Raw genomic sequence first — 19,388 nt, 5'->3', positions numbered from 1 at the left:
ATTTAACATAATTAATGTACATTAGGAATTTGTCTAACTTTCCATAAGTAATAACAGTAAACCAAACTTCTCCTTTAAGTAAGGTCCAGTAGAAAAACATACAGAATAGTATATTGTGCTGAGAATTTTCTGCTGTTACTTGAACACACTAAATGATCCCTTGACCTGGTGATGAGATAATGGGGCTTTTCAGGCAAAATGCACTGATGTGCTATCCAAATCCTCTCCATACACCTATGGTTATGGAATGAGTATACAGTCTTGCTGCCTTAAATTATGGATAGATGTGTGATATTCAATCCTAACCAGAGTCTATATGATGTTATACCACATATCTTTTACATTGAAACACAATGAAATCAGTTACCATTTTCTTTTCATTGTAATTCCCTAGTGTGTTTCTGCTGAAGTGTATACAGTACTGTATATTTAATTTGTTTTAAGACCATTTAATTTCAGCTTTATAAAGCTATTAAATGTAAATATACATAATTACTCACCCCACCTTATAATTTTATGTCCCACCTAAATACATAGATTTTTTATTTTTTATTTTTTAGCTAAGCAAGACTGTTAAAAAATGAACAAGCTATATATTTACAGGATGCCGAATGGAGCACATTAGTCTCATCTCTATTCTGAATTTCTGTAGGCCTTTTATATCTAAGTAAAGTAGTTGTATCATTCCCTTATAACTAAACAAGTATCTCAAAAAACACAGAGAAGACATTTTATCTTGCTGTTTCTTTGTAAAACACAAAAATGCTCTCCTGCAATTGCCATACTTAGACAACAAAGGGTCATCTTTTTATTTACAAGGCTGTTTTTCTCTTTTGTATTCCAGAAGACTTGTATCAGGCTCCATACAGAAAGAGATATGGATTAGATACAGAAAAAGGAGCGTTACGGGGAATGTTTCCTGTTTTTATTAGACTCTGCTATCATTTTTTTTTGTATGTAATTTCTTCAAAAGGTTCATAAGGGTAGGTCAATATCTCTAGTTGACCAAAAATTTGACCAAACCTGCAAACTTCAGCCATGGCAAACACTCCTGTGTAGGAGGAAGAGCAGAAGAGATATCTGACAGCTATTAAGGCTGTATGACCACCTAAATTTACCAATACCTATGAGATTAGAAAAAAGGCAATTTTCTCATAAACTGGGCCACTAAGGTCTATAGATTTTGCCTGGTACTGAAGTTTTGCCTTTTTTAACTAAACTCAATTAATTCATTTTATTACCTAAAGAATAGTGCTCTTTTACCCTTCTTCTTGGTTCTACCTACCTGAGCTGAATGGTGCCAGATGACCAGCTTAAAAGACCATTTTAAAACACGTCTGTTATTGCCGCAAATTAATTGACTTCAATACAATGCATTGAAGTCTATGGCATGATGGATGTCCAATGCACACAACGTAGAAAATGACAGGGGACATCCAAATAATGATCAAATAAATTATTTTCGGACATCTTTTGCAAACAGAGGACGTTATTTTTTTGTTGTTCACACAGTTTTTATTTTTTCATTTTTACTATTAAATTCAATGGACTTTTCAATTAAAGCCACACCCAAAGGCCAATTAGTAACCCCAAACTAGAATAATGTACCAACAGCCATCATTGCACGGGTGGCAAAACAGCAAAATGACGGATGTCATTTTAATATCAAAATAATGAATGTAAGTTCAAATGGAGTGTAAAAAACACTGTGTGAACATAGCACGAATATAGTCACCCTGTGACTGTAAATTGAAGTCTGTGCTATGCTTTGCTATGAAGTTGCGATAATGTATTAAATTGGTATTATGAAAAATTGGAGTTCTTAAAGGGAAATTACCAGGAAGTTAGAAGCCTTTAACATGCTGATATTGGGGGCGCTGCAGAGCTCTGCTCTAAAATTCATTAGAAGGGGAAGGCCAGCTAGGGTGAATCGGTGAACCTAGGGTGGTAGTTATTAGCATACAAAATTACCTAATAATTTCACAAAAATGGTGCTGAGGATCAAGGTAAAAATGTATCTTCATATTTAAAACCTGTGTACTATAGGGACATATCAGCAGGTTAGATGCTTCTAACTTGCCGATTTTTTTGCCTTTGATGGAATTTGCAGAAAAGAAAATAAGGATGGTCACACCTTTACCACTGAAGTACTTTTCAAGGCCTTGAATGAAGCTCGTATAGAGGTACACAGGGTATATTCAGCTTCATTAAATGAAATATGAAATTACACTCTGTACTACCATATACCTATAATAGTTACCTCCATATAGTATCTTTGTTGAGTGCCTCATTTGGTGTGCATGAACTTTTAGTGACATTAGAAACTCCAAATCTACACTAAATACTTATCATGTGCTTGGCTCAAATTGTGTAAATGTTTTATTATTTTTCTTCTTAAATAGATGAGAAATGGCTAATTTAATGCAAAATATTTACTGCTACAATAAACAACCTCAGTTCATACATGTTTTCCAACTGTGTTTGCAATATACATCTGAGATTATTAGTCAAAAGGTGTTATTTCTAAATGTTCCAGATCCCTGCAGTTAATCTTTGCAATAATTATGCAGTTAGTCAATGTAATGTACAGAACAAAGCAATGTCATATGTAGGTGACAAAGTGGAAGAAATCACTCGCCTTGTGTATTCAGTCTTGCAGTTAAAATCAGCAATGGGATTTTTGTGCTTATAGAACAAATGAAATCACTGTACTTGGCCTTCAGTGTTACAACTCTGCCAAAGTGGACTTAGAGGCTTAATATTGATTAACTGACTAACTAATAATAACCAACAACTAACATTAAAGGGGTATTCCGGTGGCAATAAAAACTTGAAAGGATGCTGGGACTGTGGAAGAAAAATAAAGGCTACTTCTCTACCCCTAGTCCCCTGCATTTTTGCTGTCCGATCTGGCCCGTTTTTAATTGAGCAGAAAGAAGGTAGAAGAATTAAGCCGGGGCAGATCAGAAGTAGCCAAACAGGAGCTACAAGGGTAGCTGTGGAGAATCGGCAAAGGTACTATAAGTTTAATTTTTCTCTTTTTTACCCCTTTACCTCTGCAGTATATTTCGAACTTATTTCGGTCATTTTTTTTTTCGCACTTTTCTTTTTTTTTTCTCCTCACCTTCTAAGAGCCATAGTAATTTTATATTTCCACCCACCGGGCTGAATGGGGGGTGTCTTTTTGTGCCACAATCTCTTGTTTTTATTAGTATCATATTTTTAAATTTTTTAAATAATTTTTCTTTAAAAAAGAAATTTCTGATAGATAATGTGACAGAAATCTACAATCCTGGTACTTTTTTCCTCTTTACGTTTATGCTGCGGTTCTCCATACAGGAATAGTATTATTATATCTTAATAGATCGTACAATTGCGCACGCTATAATATATAATATGTTTATTTTACATGTTTTATTGGTAAATTGGAAAAAGGGGGTGATTTAAACTTTTATCGAGAGAGGGGCTATGTCATATATTAAAAAACAAAAGTTTTACTGTTAAACGCTGCAACATTTATGTGACATATATTAACTGTTAGGACCCGGATGCTATCCTCACTCTCTATTAAGTGACTCAGCTCCTGAGCTTGCTTCATGGAGGCCATGCACATTATAACTTACTGACACTTGATGGTGCGGAATACCTTTCCATGACCTGCCAGTACTGTACGTCATTTTGCATGAAGGGGTTAAAGCCCCAACATCATTTTAAGGTTTTTATGGACATATGTACAGATAATCTCATAGGTGCAAGCTCCTGCAAGTACAGTAAGTACATGATACTGAGTCCAGAGCAATGTAATAGTATAATAGTGTAATTGTTTGTAAGGCTGAAAAAAGGCATCCATCCAGCCTATTACCAGTCAATTACAATAGCAATGACTTCGAGAATTGAATTATTATAATCTTTCATAGTTTTACTGCTCTTACAGTAAAGAATTTTTCTCTGTGAAAGGGCATTTTTCTTCTATGTGTAAAGGAATGCCCCTTTTATATTGTTACAGTCCTGGTATAACTAAATCAAGGGGGGGGGAGCTTTATATAAAGGGGCATTGTATATTTATCCAATTCTTTTTCTCGATACTTTAGTCCACCCATTCCATTTATTACTCTGACTGCCTCTTTTAGGACCTGAACAAGCTTCACTATATACAGTAGAAATTTCTTACTATTTACAAAATAAATTCTATTTGTTCTCGAGTTCTAATTCATGTAATTTGATTTTGCCAATTGAGGGAGATAATGATTTATTATACTTTCTATACTTTATATTTCTCTACCCTTGCAAGCAACCACAAAGGCTACATATACTGTTGAAGAAACACGTTCACCTTCTCATGCCGTGTGCCAATGACAGGTTAAAGCCAAAGATCTGAAATCTGTCAGGTGTAAATGTGGCTGCCATTGACTTAGTCACTTTCATGTGAATGCTGCTCACATTGGAAAATGCGCCATGGTCTGTCGAGCAGGCAAGATATGCACTGTGAGAGGAATTGTAAATGGTAGCAAGGAACACATATTTCATAGCATTCAACCGGTCTCTAATGTTCATGCTACATAAAAGCTATGCAATAGCAAGATCAGTGTCAAAGGTGGAAGTCATGCAAAATCTAACAGATCATTGTGTTTTAATCTAATTGTCTTGTGCTGACACACATTTCTTTCCTAACCTTCATGTTTGAGTACTCGGGTTTTCTCTGCATAATATGTGAGCTGTATGCAGCTCTATAGCAGGTGAATTTATCGTTTTTCAGATTTTAATAGGAATATCTAATGTCTTTGTGAGGCAAACACAAACATGAGAGGCAGGATGTCCTGCACATATTGCTGAGCTGTTAATATCCTCCTTTGTATTACAACTAGGGGTGACTGTCATATGTGATGGCTCCCAGACCATCACACCAGCAGTTAGGACAGTGTGTTGTCTCACCACAAAGAAAGGGTTGATGCCTCCAACATGAGGCCTCCATATTGAACCCAGTTCAGGTTTCTTGTTCACAAGACAACTACAAGGGAACCTGACACATAATGGGCACCTCTACATCAAAGTCCTTTCTGCTAAGCACCCGGAAATGGGCCACACAGATGGTGGGTAGTTCATCAAAACGACCACCCTGCTTCTTCCATCCTGCATCAAATCACACCAGCCCTCTTAAAGCCTGTCAACTGGGGAAAATGATCTCTCACCAAAAGGTACACTACCCAAAAGTAGCCTATGAGAGTTTTATTTTTAAATAGGGCATCAGATAAAGCACTTTTCTGCCCTTGTTTGGCACGACCCAGTGTCTGATCATTCCAGATTTGAAGCAAACTGATATTTCGTCAGCGAGTGTATGTATTTTATACAGCTAGAACAAACATACATTTATACAATATAAGGCTATATACCTATAACTATATTACATTTGTTTAGTCTGGAGAAGAGACGTTTAAGGGGAGATATGATTAATTTATTTAAATATATAAATGGCCCCTACAAGAAATATGGGGAAAAGATGTTCCAGGTTAAACCCCCTCAAAGGACAAGGGGGCACTGCCTCCGCCTGGAGAAAAAAAGGTTCAATCTCCGGAGGCGACAAGCCTTCTTTACCATGAGAACTGTGAATCTGTGGAACAGTCTACCAAAGGATCTGGTCACAGCAAAAACAGTAGAGGGCTTCAAAACCGGCCTAGACAAGTTCTTAGACCAAAATAATATAAATGCATATGTATAGAACCTATCACCCCTCCCCCTTCCCTGTATCCATCCCCTCCTTGGTTGAACTTGATGGACATGTGTCTTTTTTCAACCGTATTAACTATGTAACTATGTAAGGCTGGGTTCACACTACATATATTGCAGTCAGTATTGTGGTCCTCATATTGCAACCAAAACCAGGAGTGGATTAAAAACACAGAAAGGCTCTATTCACACAATGGTGAAATTAAGTGGATGGCCGCCATATAACAGTAAATAATTGCCATTATTTCAATACAACAGCCGTTGTTCTAAAATAACAGCAAATATTTGCCATAAAATGGCGGCCATCCACTCAATTTCAACATTGTGTGAACAGATCCTTTCTGTGTTTTCACTCCACTCCTGGTTTTGGTTGCAATATGAGGACCACAATACTGACTGAAATATACGTAGTGTCAATCCAGCCTCAGGCCAAGTTCCCGCACACAGTAGGACACCGGCCATTTTGTAATCGCCCGTGTCACCGAAAGGCCGTGTCAGTGAAGTTCATCCCGGACGGTACTACAGTACTGGCCGGATTAACTTAATTTCTTTAGAAATTCCGGTGTGCCCGCATTCCAATTACCTATAGCTGACAAGGTAAAGTGTGCCCTGAACTGCACTTTACCTTGTCTGCTCTGTCAGTCTTGTGCTGCTGCTAGTCAATGAAAAGTGGCCGAACAAAACTGACATGTCAGTTTTTTGTGCGGCCGCAAGGAATCCAGGCCAGAGTGTACACAGTGTGTATACACTTCGGACGGAATTCCAAAATAATTAATGCAATTCCATTAAATACGGCCATGGTTAAAAACCTGCAACTACGGTTGTTAAAAAATATTAAAAAATAAATAAATAAATAAATACTTGAAGGTTTGCAGAAAAAGCATGGATTGTTATGACGATCTAGTGAGCCTAATATGGTAGAAAAAAATGACCCTAGTAACCAGCAACATCCACTACACAATCTGTTAAAACTTGTACGTTACAGAATATACTACTACCTTAATTGTTTACCTTTAATCATTTTGGTTAATTAGTTGAAAAGCAAACTTAATAAAGTGTACTGCGAGGCTGGATCACTCCCACCTCAAACTGTAAGAACAGTAAGAACAGTAAAGGCAGTAGTACCAGAAATCTCTGGAAAGACTTTCAATGGGGCACATATGCACAGACCACATGACCTTTACCCTATGGGTGTCTGAAATTTGTCAAGGGTACAAGTAGTAAGTATAAGGAGGAGATTACAACATACCACCTTGCTGTTTAATATCCATGGGTCAACCCTTCTCCCTAAAGCCACTATTTCTGTGAACAAACAGTGCATGGAGGCTCCCATGTAAACCAGTGATTACTACCAGTATACCTCCTCCTAAGTCCCATTATGAACAGATGGAGCTCAAGTCTCAATTATTAGATGACAAGATGGTGACTGAACACCATACTCCTTTCTCCACAAATGAGTCCTCTGAGCAATGAGTGCTGGAAGGGATGGACTAGCGGAGAGAGAACACAGCTGTGCCCAAATTTACTCATTAGCTTATGTACATGCAGCTGAAAGTGACCCATCTGGTGAACATCTTATGTCAATGAACTGTTCCCTTGTTAGGCATTTTTTTTTATTGTTTTTTTTCTTCCAAATGTATCCAAATACTATAATATGTTTGAGTAAAATAGGCAATGTGATTGTATTTGCAAAGGCTTAATAACTACAGTATCTACATTTTACACGTTTATGCTAGCTCTTCCTATCAATCTTTAGATAACAAGGAACCATTACATGGATGATGCTTTAACCAACAAATTGTAAAGATAGATATGTGATTTATTACATATCATTCATATCATTTGTTATTTATATTGATTTATTACAATATTTATTACAGTACATTCATATTGCAATAAATTAGATCCATTAATTTTTCTTACATAAGGTTTTTACTACAGTATATTCTTATATTAGAGAGTCCAGCTAATACCCTTAATATTAACGCTAAAATTATGATTGGTGCTCCTTCTACTGCGATTCATGTAGACAAAAATCATCATAATGCTCTGATAAATTATTCTACGTGTTATAATTTCTGTCAAGTAATGATCCTCTATTATAGTATAGTGTGGTATAGTATAGTGCTGTCTCTTTCTACTGTTTATTTGGAGGGTTCGGACTTTGAGCCCAGTCTGGTGAAGCGTGCACTGCTCTATTTTTCTATTTTTTCACTTTCTGTGGTTTTACTTCTTATGTCTATGTTCACACAACGTTTTTTCAGCTCCATTTAAAATGACGTCCGTTAGTTTGAGTCTAAAATAACGGACGTCATTTAGCAGCCTGGTCTCCCCTTAGTACAATGACTGGTGCTTGTACATTATTCTAGTTTTGGGTTACAAATTGGCCTTTGGGTGTGTCTTAATTGAAAAGTCCATTGAATTTAATAGTAAAAAGGAGAAAGCACAGTGACAAAAGAAAAACTGTCTATGAACTACTAATACAAAACGTTCGCTGTTTGCAAAAGACGTCTGAAAATAATGATCATGTTCATTTTTTGGATGTCCGCGGCAAAAACGTCCGTTATTCAATATCCTGTGTGCATTGGACATCCGTTTTCGCATTAACTTCAATTCATTGCCATTGCAGTCAGTTCAATCGCGGCAAAAACTGACGTTATTTTAAATATGAAAATCGGCCGCCTTTTCGACGTTGTGTGAACATAGCCTATAACTGTTATTCCAAAGCTTTGTCTTCTGTAAAAAAAATCAGCTGTTTATATATTTTAATTTTCATTTGTACGTGTATTTATAAGTAAGTATATTCAGATTTTTAAGAGAATATGCGGCAACAATGGTTGGGACCGTCAGCCCCAGTGACTTAAGTGACCTCAACCTGGTGCCTTCATTTTAATATGGTGGTTACATAATTATCAAGCTTAATGCATTTAAATAAAAATAAAAAAAAGAGTCAATACCAGCAGAATGACATTAGTGAGTCACACATTATGAGTAATAACACCTTCATGTATATTCATTATGTGGTGGGTGACACTTCATATCCATGGCGTTTTAAAAAGCTGCACACATTGTCTCAGAAACTCAAATAATACAAATGTACTCAAATAAGCTATTAAAAAGTTCTATAGCAAAAAGTGTCATCAACAGCGTGTCAGCTTAATGGATATTATCAGAACAACCATGAATAACATGTCACCTAAAAAAGACAGAAGTGAAGGGCTTTTCTGTATTGGAAATATAATTTTCAGGGATGTAAACATTTTTCAGATTTCGACCATGTGTGGTCCTGTAAATGCCCCCGTGACATCTCCAAACACTGTGTATGGGACGCTGCAGTTATTCACTTACCTCAGCATTTACATGTACTTATACTAAGGCCAGTAATTGACCGTAGTATTCCATGCTGAGTGTGAAGTAACGTCACAAATAGGCCTGTTGGTGCAAACATCAATGGTGCAGGAGTGCAAGCAAAGAGAGAGGTAAGTAGTTTTTTTTTTTTCTTTTTGTCCTGTTTTTTTTCCTTTTGCCATATTAGAGTATGTTCACATTGAGCAAATACGGCGAAATTCCGCGGGGAGCCCTCCGCCGCAGAATCCCGCAGTGCTCAGTGTCCCGCTGTGAGTGAATGAGAGGGTGTGCGCTCCTCCTGAGCGGAGAGCGGCGGCTGCGGAGGAGCGTGTGCTCTCCCATTGAGATGATATGACACACTGAGGCAGAAGTAATTCCACAGCGGAGAGTTCCCCCGCGGAGTTACGCCTATTTTACTCAGTGTGAACATACCCTTATTTAGAAAATAATAGGTTTAATCATCTTAGGTACAATTGGTTGTCCGTCAGTTAATTCTCATTCCTCCCCATACACAGAAATATTTGGCAAGACCAATTGTTTCTGTATTTTTTATGGGAAGGGTATATGGCAGATCTTTGCCGCTCACTACCTCCTGGCCATGTACTGTATCACTACAGAGGAAGTGCCCACTGAGCTGAGGTGGGCAAAGGCTGTGACTAGTGATTAGCCGAGAGAGCCTTAGCTGCATGTCTGGAAGTCTTTTGGAAGTAGTAAACAGTGGATACCTAGACACCCCTCAAAAAATATATTTTACCTGACACCCTCTTTTATATATCATGTACAGGGGTTATCCAGACTTAGAAATGCATGGTTGCTTACTACCAGAAAAAAACACCTCTCCTGTCCTTAGTTTGGGTGTGGATTTTGCATCTTAGTTCAGTTCGAAATGGACAGAGCTGAATTGCCATACCACACACAACCTGGGGGCAGGGGTGAAGCTCTATTTGCAAAAAAGTACTTGTGGTAAGCCCTTTATTGCTGTAAGCTCCACCTAACTAAGGATGGAAAATAGCCAAAGTGTTATAATTTAATTATGTGTATATTTGGGGAATTTGGAACATGTCCTCAGACATACAAAAGTTATTGATCACAGCGGGTCTCAGATCCGCTCCAATCAAGAGATTTAGCCAGGGAGAGATGACCACAGTGAGATCCACTCCCTGGCCAGCCACAAATTCCATCAGTGTTTTCTCATAGACTTATATTGACATAATGAACAGACGGCCCGGGATTGGATCAGAGCGGGTCTCAGCAGTGAGACCTACTGTGATCAATAACTTTAGACATAGCTGATGACATGTAAAAAGTTGTTTCTAGTGACAGGTACTCTTTAATTGAAAAAAAAAAAAAAACTTTGGAAAAAAAAGATAATTTATGAAGATATATGGACCTTTTTTCAAGTCAATAAAAAAATGTGACGGATACCCTCACATTACAGTTTGCAGTCAGATGAGTAATGATGCTGCCTCATTTATAATTGCTTTACCAATGATACAGTAAACGTGTTTTAAGAAAAATGTTCAAGTAAAACCAGACATATAGGAGATATATAGTATTTACCTATCTCTAATATCAGTCATATATTTTATACTATCATGTCTGTTATATTTATTTATTTTAGAATATCACTCTACATTTTCCCTGGCTCCATAGAACCTACACGCAATTTTCCACAGTGAGGCAAGGTGACATCTTCAAGGTCATAGGACGATGTCACAGTGGATACAGACTAGGCTCCCTGTTTGTTTTGGTTTACACGGTACATTAGATTGTGTCTCCTTGAAATACACTTTTCTTATTATAATGATGAGTAGCAGTCACATGCTAATTTAACTTCCCAATGAAAATTGCAATGCCAAAATCAGAACAGCATGTACATTTTTCAAAACAATGGCAATTTAGAATAAATGACAATTATTTCTAGCAATCTAAACAGCCCCAAAATCTACTTCTTCACTTACTATTTATAATCTGCCCTTTTCATTTTGCTTCAGATGTTGAAAAGGGCATCATTACCAGGATTAACTAAGCCTGAAAATGATAGTATTGGACAATAATTGATCATTAGATTTTCTCTTGTTGCCGTAGCAACTCATCTGCTGCCGGAGTGAGATTCTATTGCTTCAGACACGAGCAGTCAATAGGATGTAAAGCATACAAAATGTGAAGGCGAAGCACAAATATTCACAAACCTGTACTAGATTGAACAATTCCAGACGCCACCGTTTGACCTAGAAGATCGTATTGATTTAACCTGGAGCCATCTTCTGCAACTACGACAGACTGTGATGGTTCTCGTGTCCAGATATACACAACCTCAGCTCTTGTATACGCATCTGTATTTAAAAGGAAGAAAAAAAATCAATAGTTTGATACAGCGCACATCCATAATAGGTTTACTATACACCTGTCTTATGGTTCAGCCATGTGCAGCAGATGTACAGTAATGCTGTACTGATATCTGTACCAGGAAATCTGCCGTGGATCTGTAATATTTCTGCAGGAAAATCTTCATATTTGCAAATTTGATCGCGATGCCTGCGATCCCGGGTGCATAGTTGCGATCCCAGGAATATGTGGCCAGGACATTCCAGGGAATGGATCCATTCCCTGGTATATCCTGGCCGCATATTCACAGGATCGCAAGTATGCACCCAGGATCGCAAGTATGCACCCAGGATCGCAGGCACCACATTCGAGCGCAGATGCCGTCAGACCAAAAGTCCGCATCTCTAAAGTTTGCGCATCTCTACAGTCCGCAATAATAAACATAGTTTCCAATGAATAAAAAATGGAAGTTAAGATATAAAAAAAGTTTAGATAGAGTCGGAAAGTTTTTTTTTTTTTTTATCCTTTTAAGTAAAGCAGAATTTCTCCAAAGAAACTTCCATTACCCATTTCAACAGTGCCCCGAGTTTTAGGAATGCTACAAATTTAGTTTTATCTGTTAGCACCTGGGCCCTACCTAAAGAGTTGACAGTGTGCTATAGTTGGCAGTCCCCTTGTGAGCTGGTTACCTTTTGAGAATTTGTCCGGGTCTCGGATCTCCTACTGTAATGAAAAGTCAAAGAGGAGTTGTAACTTAGCATTTGTGCTACACTGTAGCACGCCTCACTACTCCTTCCTCCTCCCTCCTCTTCATGAATAATCAATGCTATCCGGCCTCTGTTTTGCTCAGCTCTCATACAGTGTCTGTCTACAGAGGAATGATGTGCAATCAGAAGAAGTTTAGAGACCTACAACAGTCCTTGGTTCAATTACCCTGATAGAAATGACATATAACTTGTTTTACTCACTAGTGTATCATTTTTAAAAGTGCAATTCCCAATCAGGAGCAAATTAGTTTTAATATACCATTTTCTTATACAATGAAAAAAACACTAACTACATTTTACTTCCATCAGGGGAATAGAACCTAGGAAAAAAATGTTTTATTGGTCACTAAACATGAGATTTACCAGTGGACCAGAGCCCTAACACAGCTAGACTTGGAGATTCAACTATATGTGATTGTAAATCAGTCCTCTGTAGGCAGTTTATGTCTGAAATAAACACTCAGAAACACTTGCTGACAACACAGTGGAGCAAGAGGCCGGGTAGCAAAGATTATTTATGAGGAAGAGGGAGGAGGAAGAGGTGGTGCGGCACAAATACTGAGCCAAAACTCCTCTTTGACTCCTCATTACAGTAGGAGGCCTGAGATCGTGCATAGTACACCAAAAGGTACCATGTTTACTAGGGGACTGCCAACTACAACACACTGTCAGCAACTCAGGTAGGGCCAAAGTCCTGACAGATTCCCTTTACGAGTTATCATGTAAGCACATGAATTTGCATTTTATACCTGGCCTGAAAATCTCTTTCATAACTGGGTCTGGGTTTATGTCCTATTCTTTCCTATCCAATTTCAATTACTGTTTCCAACCACAACAGTTAGGATATACCGTAAACAACATTTGGACCAAAAGGGAACATAACACAAAAAAGTACTACAATCTTCATCTGTTACATACGTCACATCCTTTTTATTTAAAATCTATGTTTTCATGTGGTTCATTTTGGAGCAATTGCAATGTGTAACTGCAGCTCAGCTTCTATTTCTTGAAAAAGGAGCTAAGATGCAGTTAAACATTGCAACCATTGCGAAGTAGTACGGCATCAAACAACTGATCAGTAGAGATGCCAGGGACCGACTCCCAGGCAATTAGTTACTGATCCTGTAAATTTTGTCCGGAACATCCCTTTAAGGGCCAGATTTATCAAGGTGTACAAAATAAAAGCTGGTGTAAACTGCCCATTACAATCAATCCCAGCTCCTCTTTCATTTAACCAAAGTTTAAAGCTAAGCTGTAATTGGTTGCTAAGGGCAGTTTACACAAGTGTCTATTTTATACACTTTGATAAATCTAAGCCTAAGAATGTATGATGTCTATCCAAATCTTCAAAATGTTACATTTGGATATACATATTTATTACAGTATATGAATAGCTTTCAATCTTTATTTACAACTTTGTTTCCCTCTCTAATTTGCATAGGAACATAATTAAAAATAATCATTTAATTTTAGAACCATGTATTCATATTACCCAGCTGGCACTTCTACAAGGTTAAAATTATTAAATCTGTGGTAGATGGTGATAAAAAAAAAAACATTACAGTAAGGGAAGAAAATAAGATTTTTTTTAACAACTCGTAGACGGAGGAAGGTGACATATTTGCACATATAATGGTGCGTTTACATGTAACGATTATCGTACAGATTTGCTTCGAATTCGAACGGTAATCGTACGTGTAAACGCAGCGACGACGAACGATACATTGTGCATTTTGATCTTTCAACATGTTATCAAATCGTTGTTTGTCGTTCGCAAAAAAATCGCAAATCGTTCCGTGTGAACAGTCGTTCGCTGATTTAACCAATGTGTGAGATAGGCTTAAGCGTTCGCAAAACGATCACACAACGAATTTTTCGTACAATATATCGTACCGTCTAAACGCTGCTCGTTATGAAAAGAAAAACGTTACTCGACATCGTTAATCGTACGATCGGGCCAATTATCGTTACGTGTAAACGCAGCATAATTAAGATAAGGACAGCCTTGATTTGAAATTTCAGACTTTATTTTGACAGTAAGTTATGAAGGCTAAAATGCAAGGATGTCCTCTAGTATGTTGATGATGACCTTGAAATGTATACAATATAACAACTGTTCTGTAAATCAATTGCTTATAACAGCAGCAGCAATTTTATCATACTTGCTTAGTTTTTAGGTGATAATTTGTATATGGTATTTCATTTTTGCAACATCAGCAATGTCAAAAGCAACAAATAAATCTGAAGTAATGGGGATATATACAAAATAGCAAAATTAACAGAGTGTCTACAACCCCACTTCTTCATATATAATGTATTTTCAGTCCCTGAGCACTGGGCCAAAGCTGCAGGTGTGCATTGTACATGGACATTTGTCACATTGAGTGCTCTATACACAGGATATATGTATATATATATAACGGATGTAACATCCCATTTTGTTATATCTTCTGCATGTAGCACCACATATAGTATAATTTGCATTCCCATTTAAATTCTACCCCCATTTTCCTCTTATCATCTTGAATTTGCGGACCATTCTCTCCATTGAAAAGCCAATTTTTTAAACCTAAGTGTATGGTTGATTAGATCTATCCATTCCATTACTGTAGGTGGAAGGTCAGATAATCATCAAGACATGATATACTTCCATGCTAAAACGAATGATTTAGCTACTGTCACTTTAAGGATTTTTTTCTCTTTCATTTTTTTCTAAGCAACCTAAATAAAGAGTAATATGAGTGTCAACAATGTATTTATACCTGAGGATATCCTACTAAAGCCCATATTATGATGAAGAAAATAGTCTGGAGTAAAATGGATTGTATAAAACTTTGTAAGAAAAAGATGCAGCTTTTGCAGATGATCTATGTCTGACATTACTGTTTATCATATTTTAATAGGCTGCAACATTAAACATGGCCCATGGATGCAGAGGTGGTTTTATACAAAGGCATAAAAGTATTATAAACTTGTATTTAAAAAAAAATTGTATTAAAATTGTTATTTAGTATTCCACTCAAAGAAAACATTTCATATGTTGCTGCCCATGGTGAGAATAACAATTCATTTCATACTTGTTTTCAGTCTCCTTATCCTGGTTCTAAGCTGCTGCTGCCGTCTCAGAAGGGAGGGGGGAGGAGGGGGGCAGAGATAAAGGCTCACAGACAGCAGCTGAGAACTGGGGAAAGGAGACTGAATAGATAATAACAAGTATGGAAGCAATTGTTAGTCTCACCATGGGCCACAACATTAATTATGTTTGAGTGGAATATCCCTTTAAGCATTTGACAAAAGAGAGGGAAAAAAACAAAACATTTCTTAGGACTGGTACATTTTTGGAATACTCACAACTTCCAAACTTTAAGGGGCAGGCATGAGCATCCATAGGAAAATCCTCTAAATGCATAGGACATTCGGCTCGTACAGTCAACCTTTAAAAAAAAAAAAGAAGAAAAAATCCTAAATGCAAATATTTTTATTTGTGCATTTCTACTCAGGTATTTTAGTTTCCTAATAAAGCCCGTATTAAAGAAACGCCAAACTGTAGAAGCTTATAATTTCTAAAAATTATGGCTTGCAATCTGCTGTAGGAACTTCAGTGTCAGGCAAAATGATGAGACTTGTTCATGTCCCAGGCTCCAGAAAATACTCCTACTTTTTACTTATAAATTGCTCACATTTATTGTTTTTTACATCCCGTTTTCCTTCTTTCTTTATTTTCCATTAAGCTATGTTAATTCATAATTTGAAGATTATTTTAAATCCTATATTAAGGCTATGTTCCCACTTTGGGAACATATCGTGGAAAGGTGGCTATCTCATAATATAGGCGGCTGCAAATATTGAACATGATCCTTTTTTGTGGCCATCTATATAAGGAGACGGCTGTCTTTCCTCAATATGTTCCTGAAATGGCAATAAAGCCCAAGGCTATGTTCCCACAATGTAGGAATAATGGAAAATAATGGTTGTTATTGCAAAATAACATCTGATATAAACCCCTTACCATCAGTAATCTGTATATTTACGTTCCTACTGCAATACCCCATTCCTGCTCTGACGGGGCTTCCTGACGTGAGCGGGATCGCTTCAGTGAGAGCTGTATCTGGGGCCGGAGGTAATGAGAGGCACCCCAACACCCTGGAGTCTTACAAAATGTGAACATAGCCTAAGACTGTAATGTAACCTGATTGTGTGTTTTCACCCTTACACTATACACTTACATACATGTTTTTGGAGGTAAATAATTTTGGTCTCTCTCTGTCTTCCTATAATTATTTTTGCTGGCCTGCCGTCATGGCTTTATTCTCTGTTGCACTGCACTTTCTTGTGTTGGTGTCACAAGGAGTGAATAGGTCCTTGTGCCTACAAGGACACATGTGAATGCAGGACTACAGGGACTGCAAATGTAACAGCAGCAAGTAATTGGAGAGGAGTATAGGATTTTCTTCCTGTTTAATTGCACCTTATAAACACAGATGGAAAACTAATGAGAATTAATCTAGTATTTTTTTTCCCCTTTTCCTCTTTTTTATGCCAAAACAGAGAATTTGGAATTCTGTATCAGAAAAACAAAGCTTTGACTGCTATAAATACATTATGAAAGGGATCAGGACAAAATGTTGAACCAAATGTGTTATGTTTAATCCCCTTCTCTCCAAAGCAAATCCCTTCAATATGATGCATTGGAGATTAGAGATAGCCAGTAACATTGTCTATTAGTAACACTTTGAATACACGGCTAACACTGGAGAAGCTTTATAATTTGCATTCAATGAACACAAGGGTTGCAACTGGTTGGCAGAAAAAAAGGAGGGTTAAAGGGGTTATCCAGCGCTACAAAAACATGGACACTTTCTTCTAGAGACAGCAGGACTCTTGGCTTTAGTTCAGGTGGAGACAAGAGTGGTGCTGTCTCTGGAAGAAAGTGGTTGTGTTTTTGTAGCGCTGGATAACACCTTTAAAGTGAACCTGAGAGGTTTCAAGAGCAGGGAATGATAAAGCAGGTCAAGCTGAAGTAATACAGTATATGGCTATGTTCACACTGCGTATGAGTCCAGCCGCATTTCGTACGCCGTCGTACATGTGCGGCTGAAACTACGAGCGTGGGAAAAATCGACATGCGGCCGGATGCGTACGAACCACGAACATACGCCCGTAGTACAGTTATGCTTCCTTAGCTTGTTTCGAAGCGATCTGAAACAGGTCATTTACTTGGAAATCCTCGCCCAGCCCAATAAATCTCACAGAACCTTTTGGATCGAAAAATCAAGTTCAATTTGGCTGAAATAAGTACTCCGTACGGGACGGCATGGAAATCCACGGCCGTGAGTTTCAACATTTCCGTCCTCAAACAATGGTCTTGTTAATTTTTCACGGCGCCATACGTAGTGTGCATTGTGCGGGCGTATATCGTATACTTTCAAGCGAATGCATCAACCTCAAAACTACGTACGTATATTCGCGGTTCGCTCTACGGCCGGACTCACACGCAGTGTGAACATAGCCTATATATTTATAGAGTCTATATAAGGGCCCTATTACATGGATCTGAATCTGCCGAATCAGGCCAATTCATCAGATTATCGCTCTGTGTAATAAAAACAATGATCAGTCATTGAAAATGATCATCAGCTGGCTGCGCATTGCTGTGCCAGGCAATGCATGGCCAATGGCTGAGAAATGTGTAAAAAAATAAATAAATAAATAAACATTATACATAAATTTCCACAGCTTCCTGGTGTGCTTCTATCCTCTGCCCGCCGCTAATTCTGACACTTCTGGCCCAGTCTCTGAAGTAAAAGGCTGCTCAGCCAATCACTGGCCTAGACAGAACAGTGCCTAAGCCATTTATTGGTTGAGCTGCCTTTCACTTCAGAGATTGGTTCATAAGTTCCACCGGCAGCTGTGAGGAGCGGGCAGAAGCAAGAATAGCAAGAGCATGTTCAGGTATGTATTCACTAATGATATATATATATCGGCACTCGCTTATATGGAAAATCAAGCCATGTAATAAAGCTCTAAGCAAAGCCGAACAGGACTCCTAGGAGAAAACCCCACCCATACAGAAAAACTGATAATCTTCCCTGTACAAGAGAGAAACAAAAACAAAAAACGAGAGCACCATCCGTTTTGAGATAAGAATTGAATGGACGGTAAACTAATATATCATTACACTAAAATAGACATATGCCCTTCTAATGCAACCTCTGTGCTACCTAGCCTAGTAGTAAAGAGCAGAGGGTTCTGCTGCTTTTACTGGCTACTTTAGCCCAATGAATGCAGTTTTTTTAGATCCCTAGAAATTGATTTACATCCTTATGCACACATACACCTAAAATTGTAAATAAATAAATAAAGATTGCATTTTCAATATATTAATGTATTTGTAGCTCTGTTAGAACTTTTTTTTTTAGTACAAGCAAATATAATACATGTAACATCTTATCAGACAAAATGTGTTCTTTCTTCTTCTCTTATAAAAAACACCCCTCCTTCTATTTCATTAACAGGTCAGCAACTTACTGAGCGATAAACTACATACAGTCATAGCCAAAAGTTTTGAGAATGATACAAATATAAATTTTTACAAAGTCTACTGCTTCAGTTTTTAAAATGGCAGTTTGCATATACTCCAGAATGTTATAAAGAGTGATCAGCTTAACAGCAATTACTTGCAAAGTCAATATTTGCCTAGAAAATGAACTTTATGCCCCAAAACACATTTCAACATCATTGCAGTCCTGCCTTAAAAGGACCAGCTAACATTGTTTCAGTGATTGCTCCATTAACACAGGTGTGGGTGTTGATGAGGACAGGGCTGGAGATCAATCTGTTATGATTAAGTAAGAATGACACCACTGGACACTTTAAAAGGAGGCTGGTGCTTGGCATCATTGTTTCTCTTCTGTTAACCGTGGTTATCTCTAAACAAACACGTGCAGTCATCAAGAAATACCAGCAAACTCCAGGACTGTCTCTTAAAAGTGTTTTTTAGTTGCAGGAGCAGGCTACCAGCAGTGCAGAGCTTGCTCAGGAATGGCAGCAGGCAGGTGTGAGTGCATCTGCACGCACTGTGAGGTGGAGACTCTTGGAGCAAGGCCTGGTCTCAAGGAGGGCAGCAACGAAGCCACTTCTCTCCAGAAAAAACATCAGGGACAGACTGATATTCTGCAAAATGTACAGGGAGTGGACTGCTGAGGACTGGGGTAAAGTAAT

The 19,388-nt window shown here is 37.8% G+C and overlaps 1 protein-coding gene across 1 annotated transcript in view; it reads right to left on the bottom strand.

The window, feature by feature from the left end:
- Nucleotides 1–19,388, bottom strand: part of GABRA1 (gamma-aminobutyric acid type A receptor subunit alpha1) — a 118,535-nt gene that overhangs the window by 32,280 nt on the left and 66,867 nt on the right. Inside the window, exons 5-6 of the mRNA XM_069954103.1 lie at nucleotides 15,519–15,601; nucleotides 11,265–11,408 (exon numbers count right to left, since the gene is read on the bottom strand). Of these exons, the coding sequence (XP_069810204.1) occupies nucleotides 11,265–11,408; nucleotides 15,519–15,601 (227 nt within the window). The remainder of the gene's footprint in view (nucleotides 1–11,264; nucleotides 11,409–15,518; nucleotides 15,602–19,388) is intronic.

Source organism: Dendropsophus ebraccatus, chromosome 1 (assembly GCF_027789765.1).
Source record: "Dendropsophus ebraccatus isolate aDenEbr1 chromosome 1, aDenEbr1.pat, whole genome shotgun sequence".
Classification (NCBI taxonomy): domain Eukaryota; kingdom Metazoa; phylum Chordata; class Amphibia; order Anura; family Hylidae; genus Dendropsophus; species Dendropsophus ebraccatus.
Note: the sequence above shows the minus strand (reverse complement) of the source record. Positions and strands in the feature narration are given on the sequence as shown.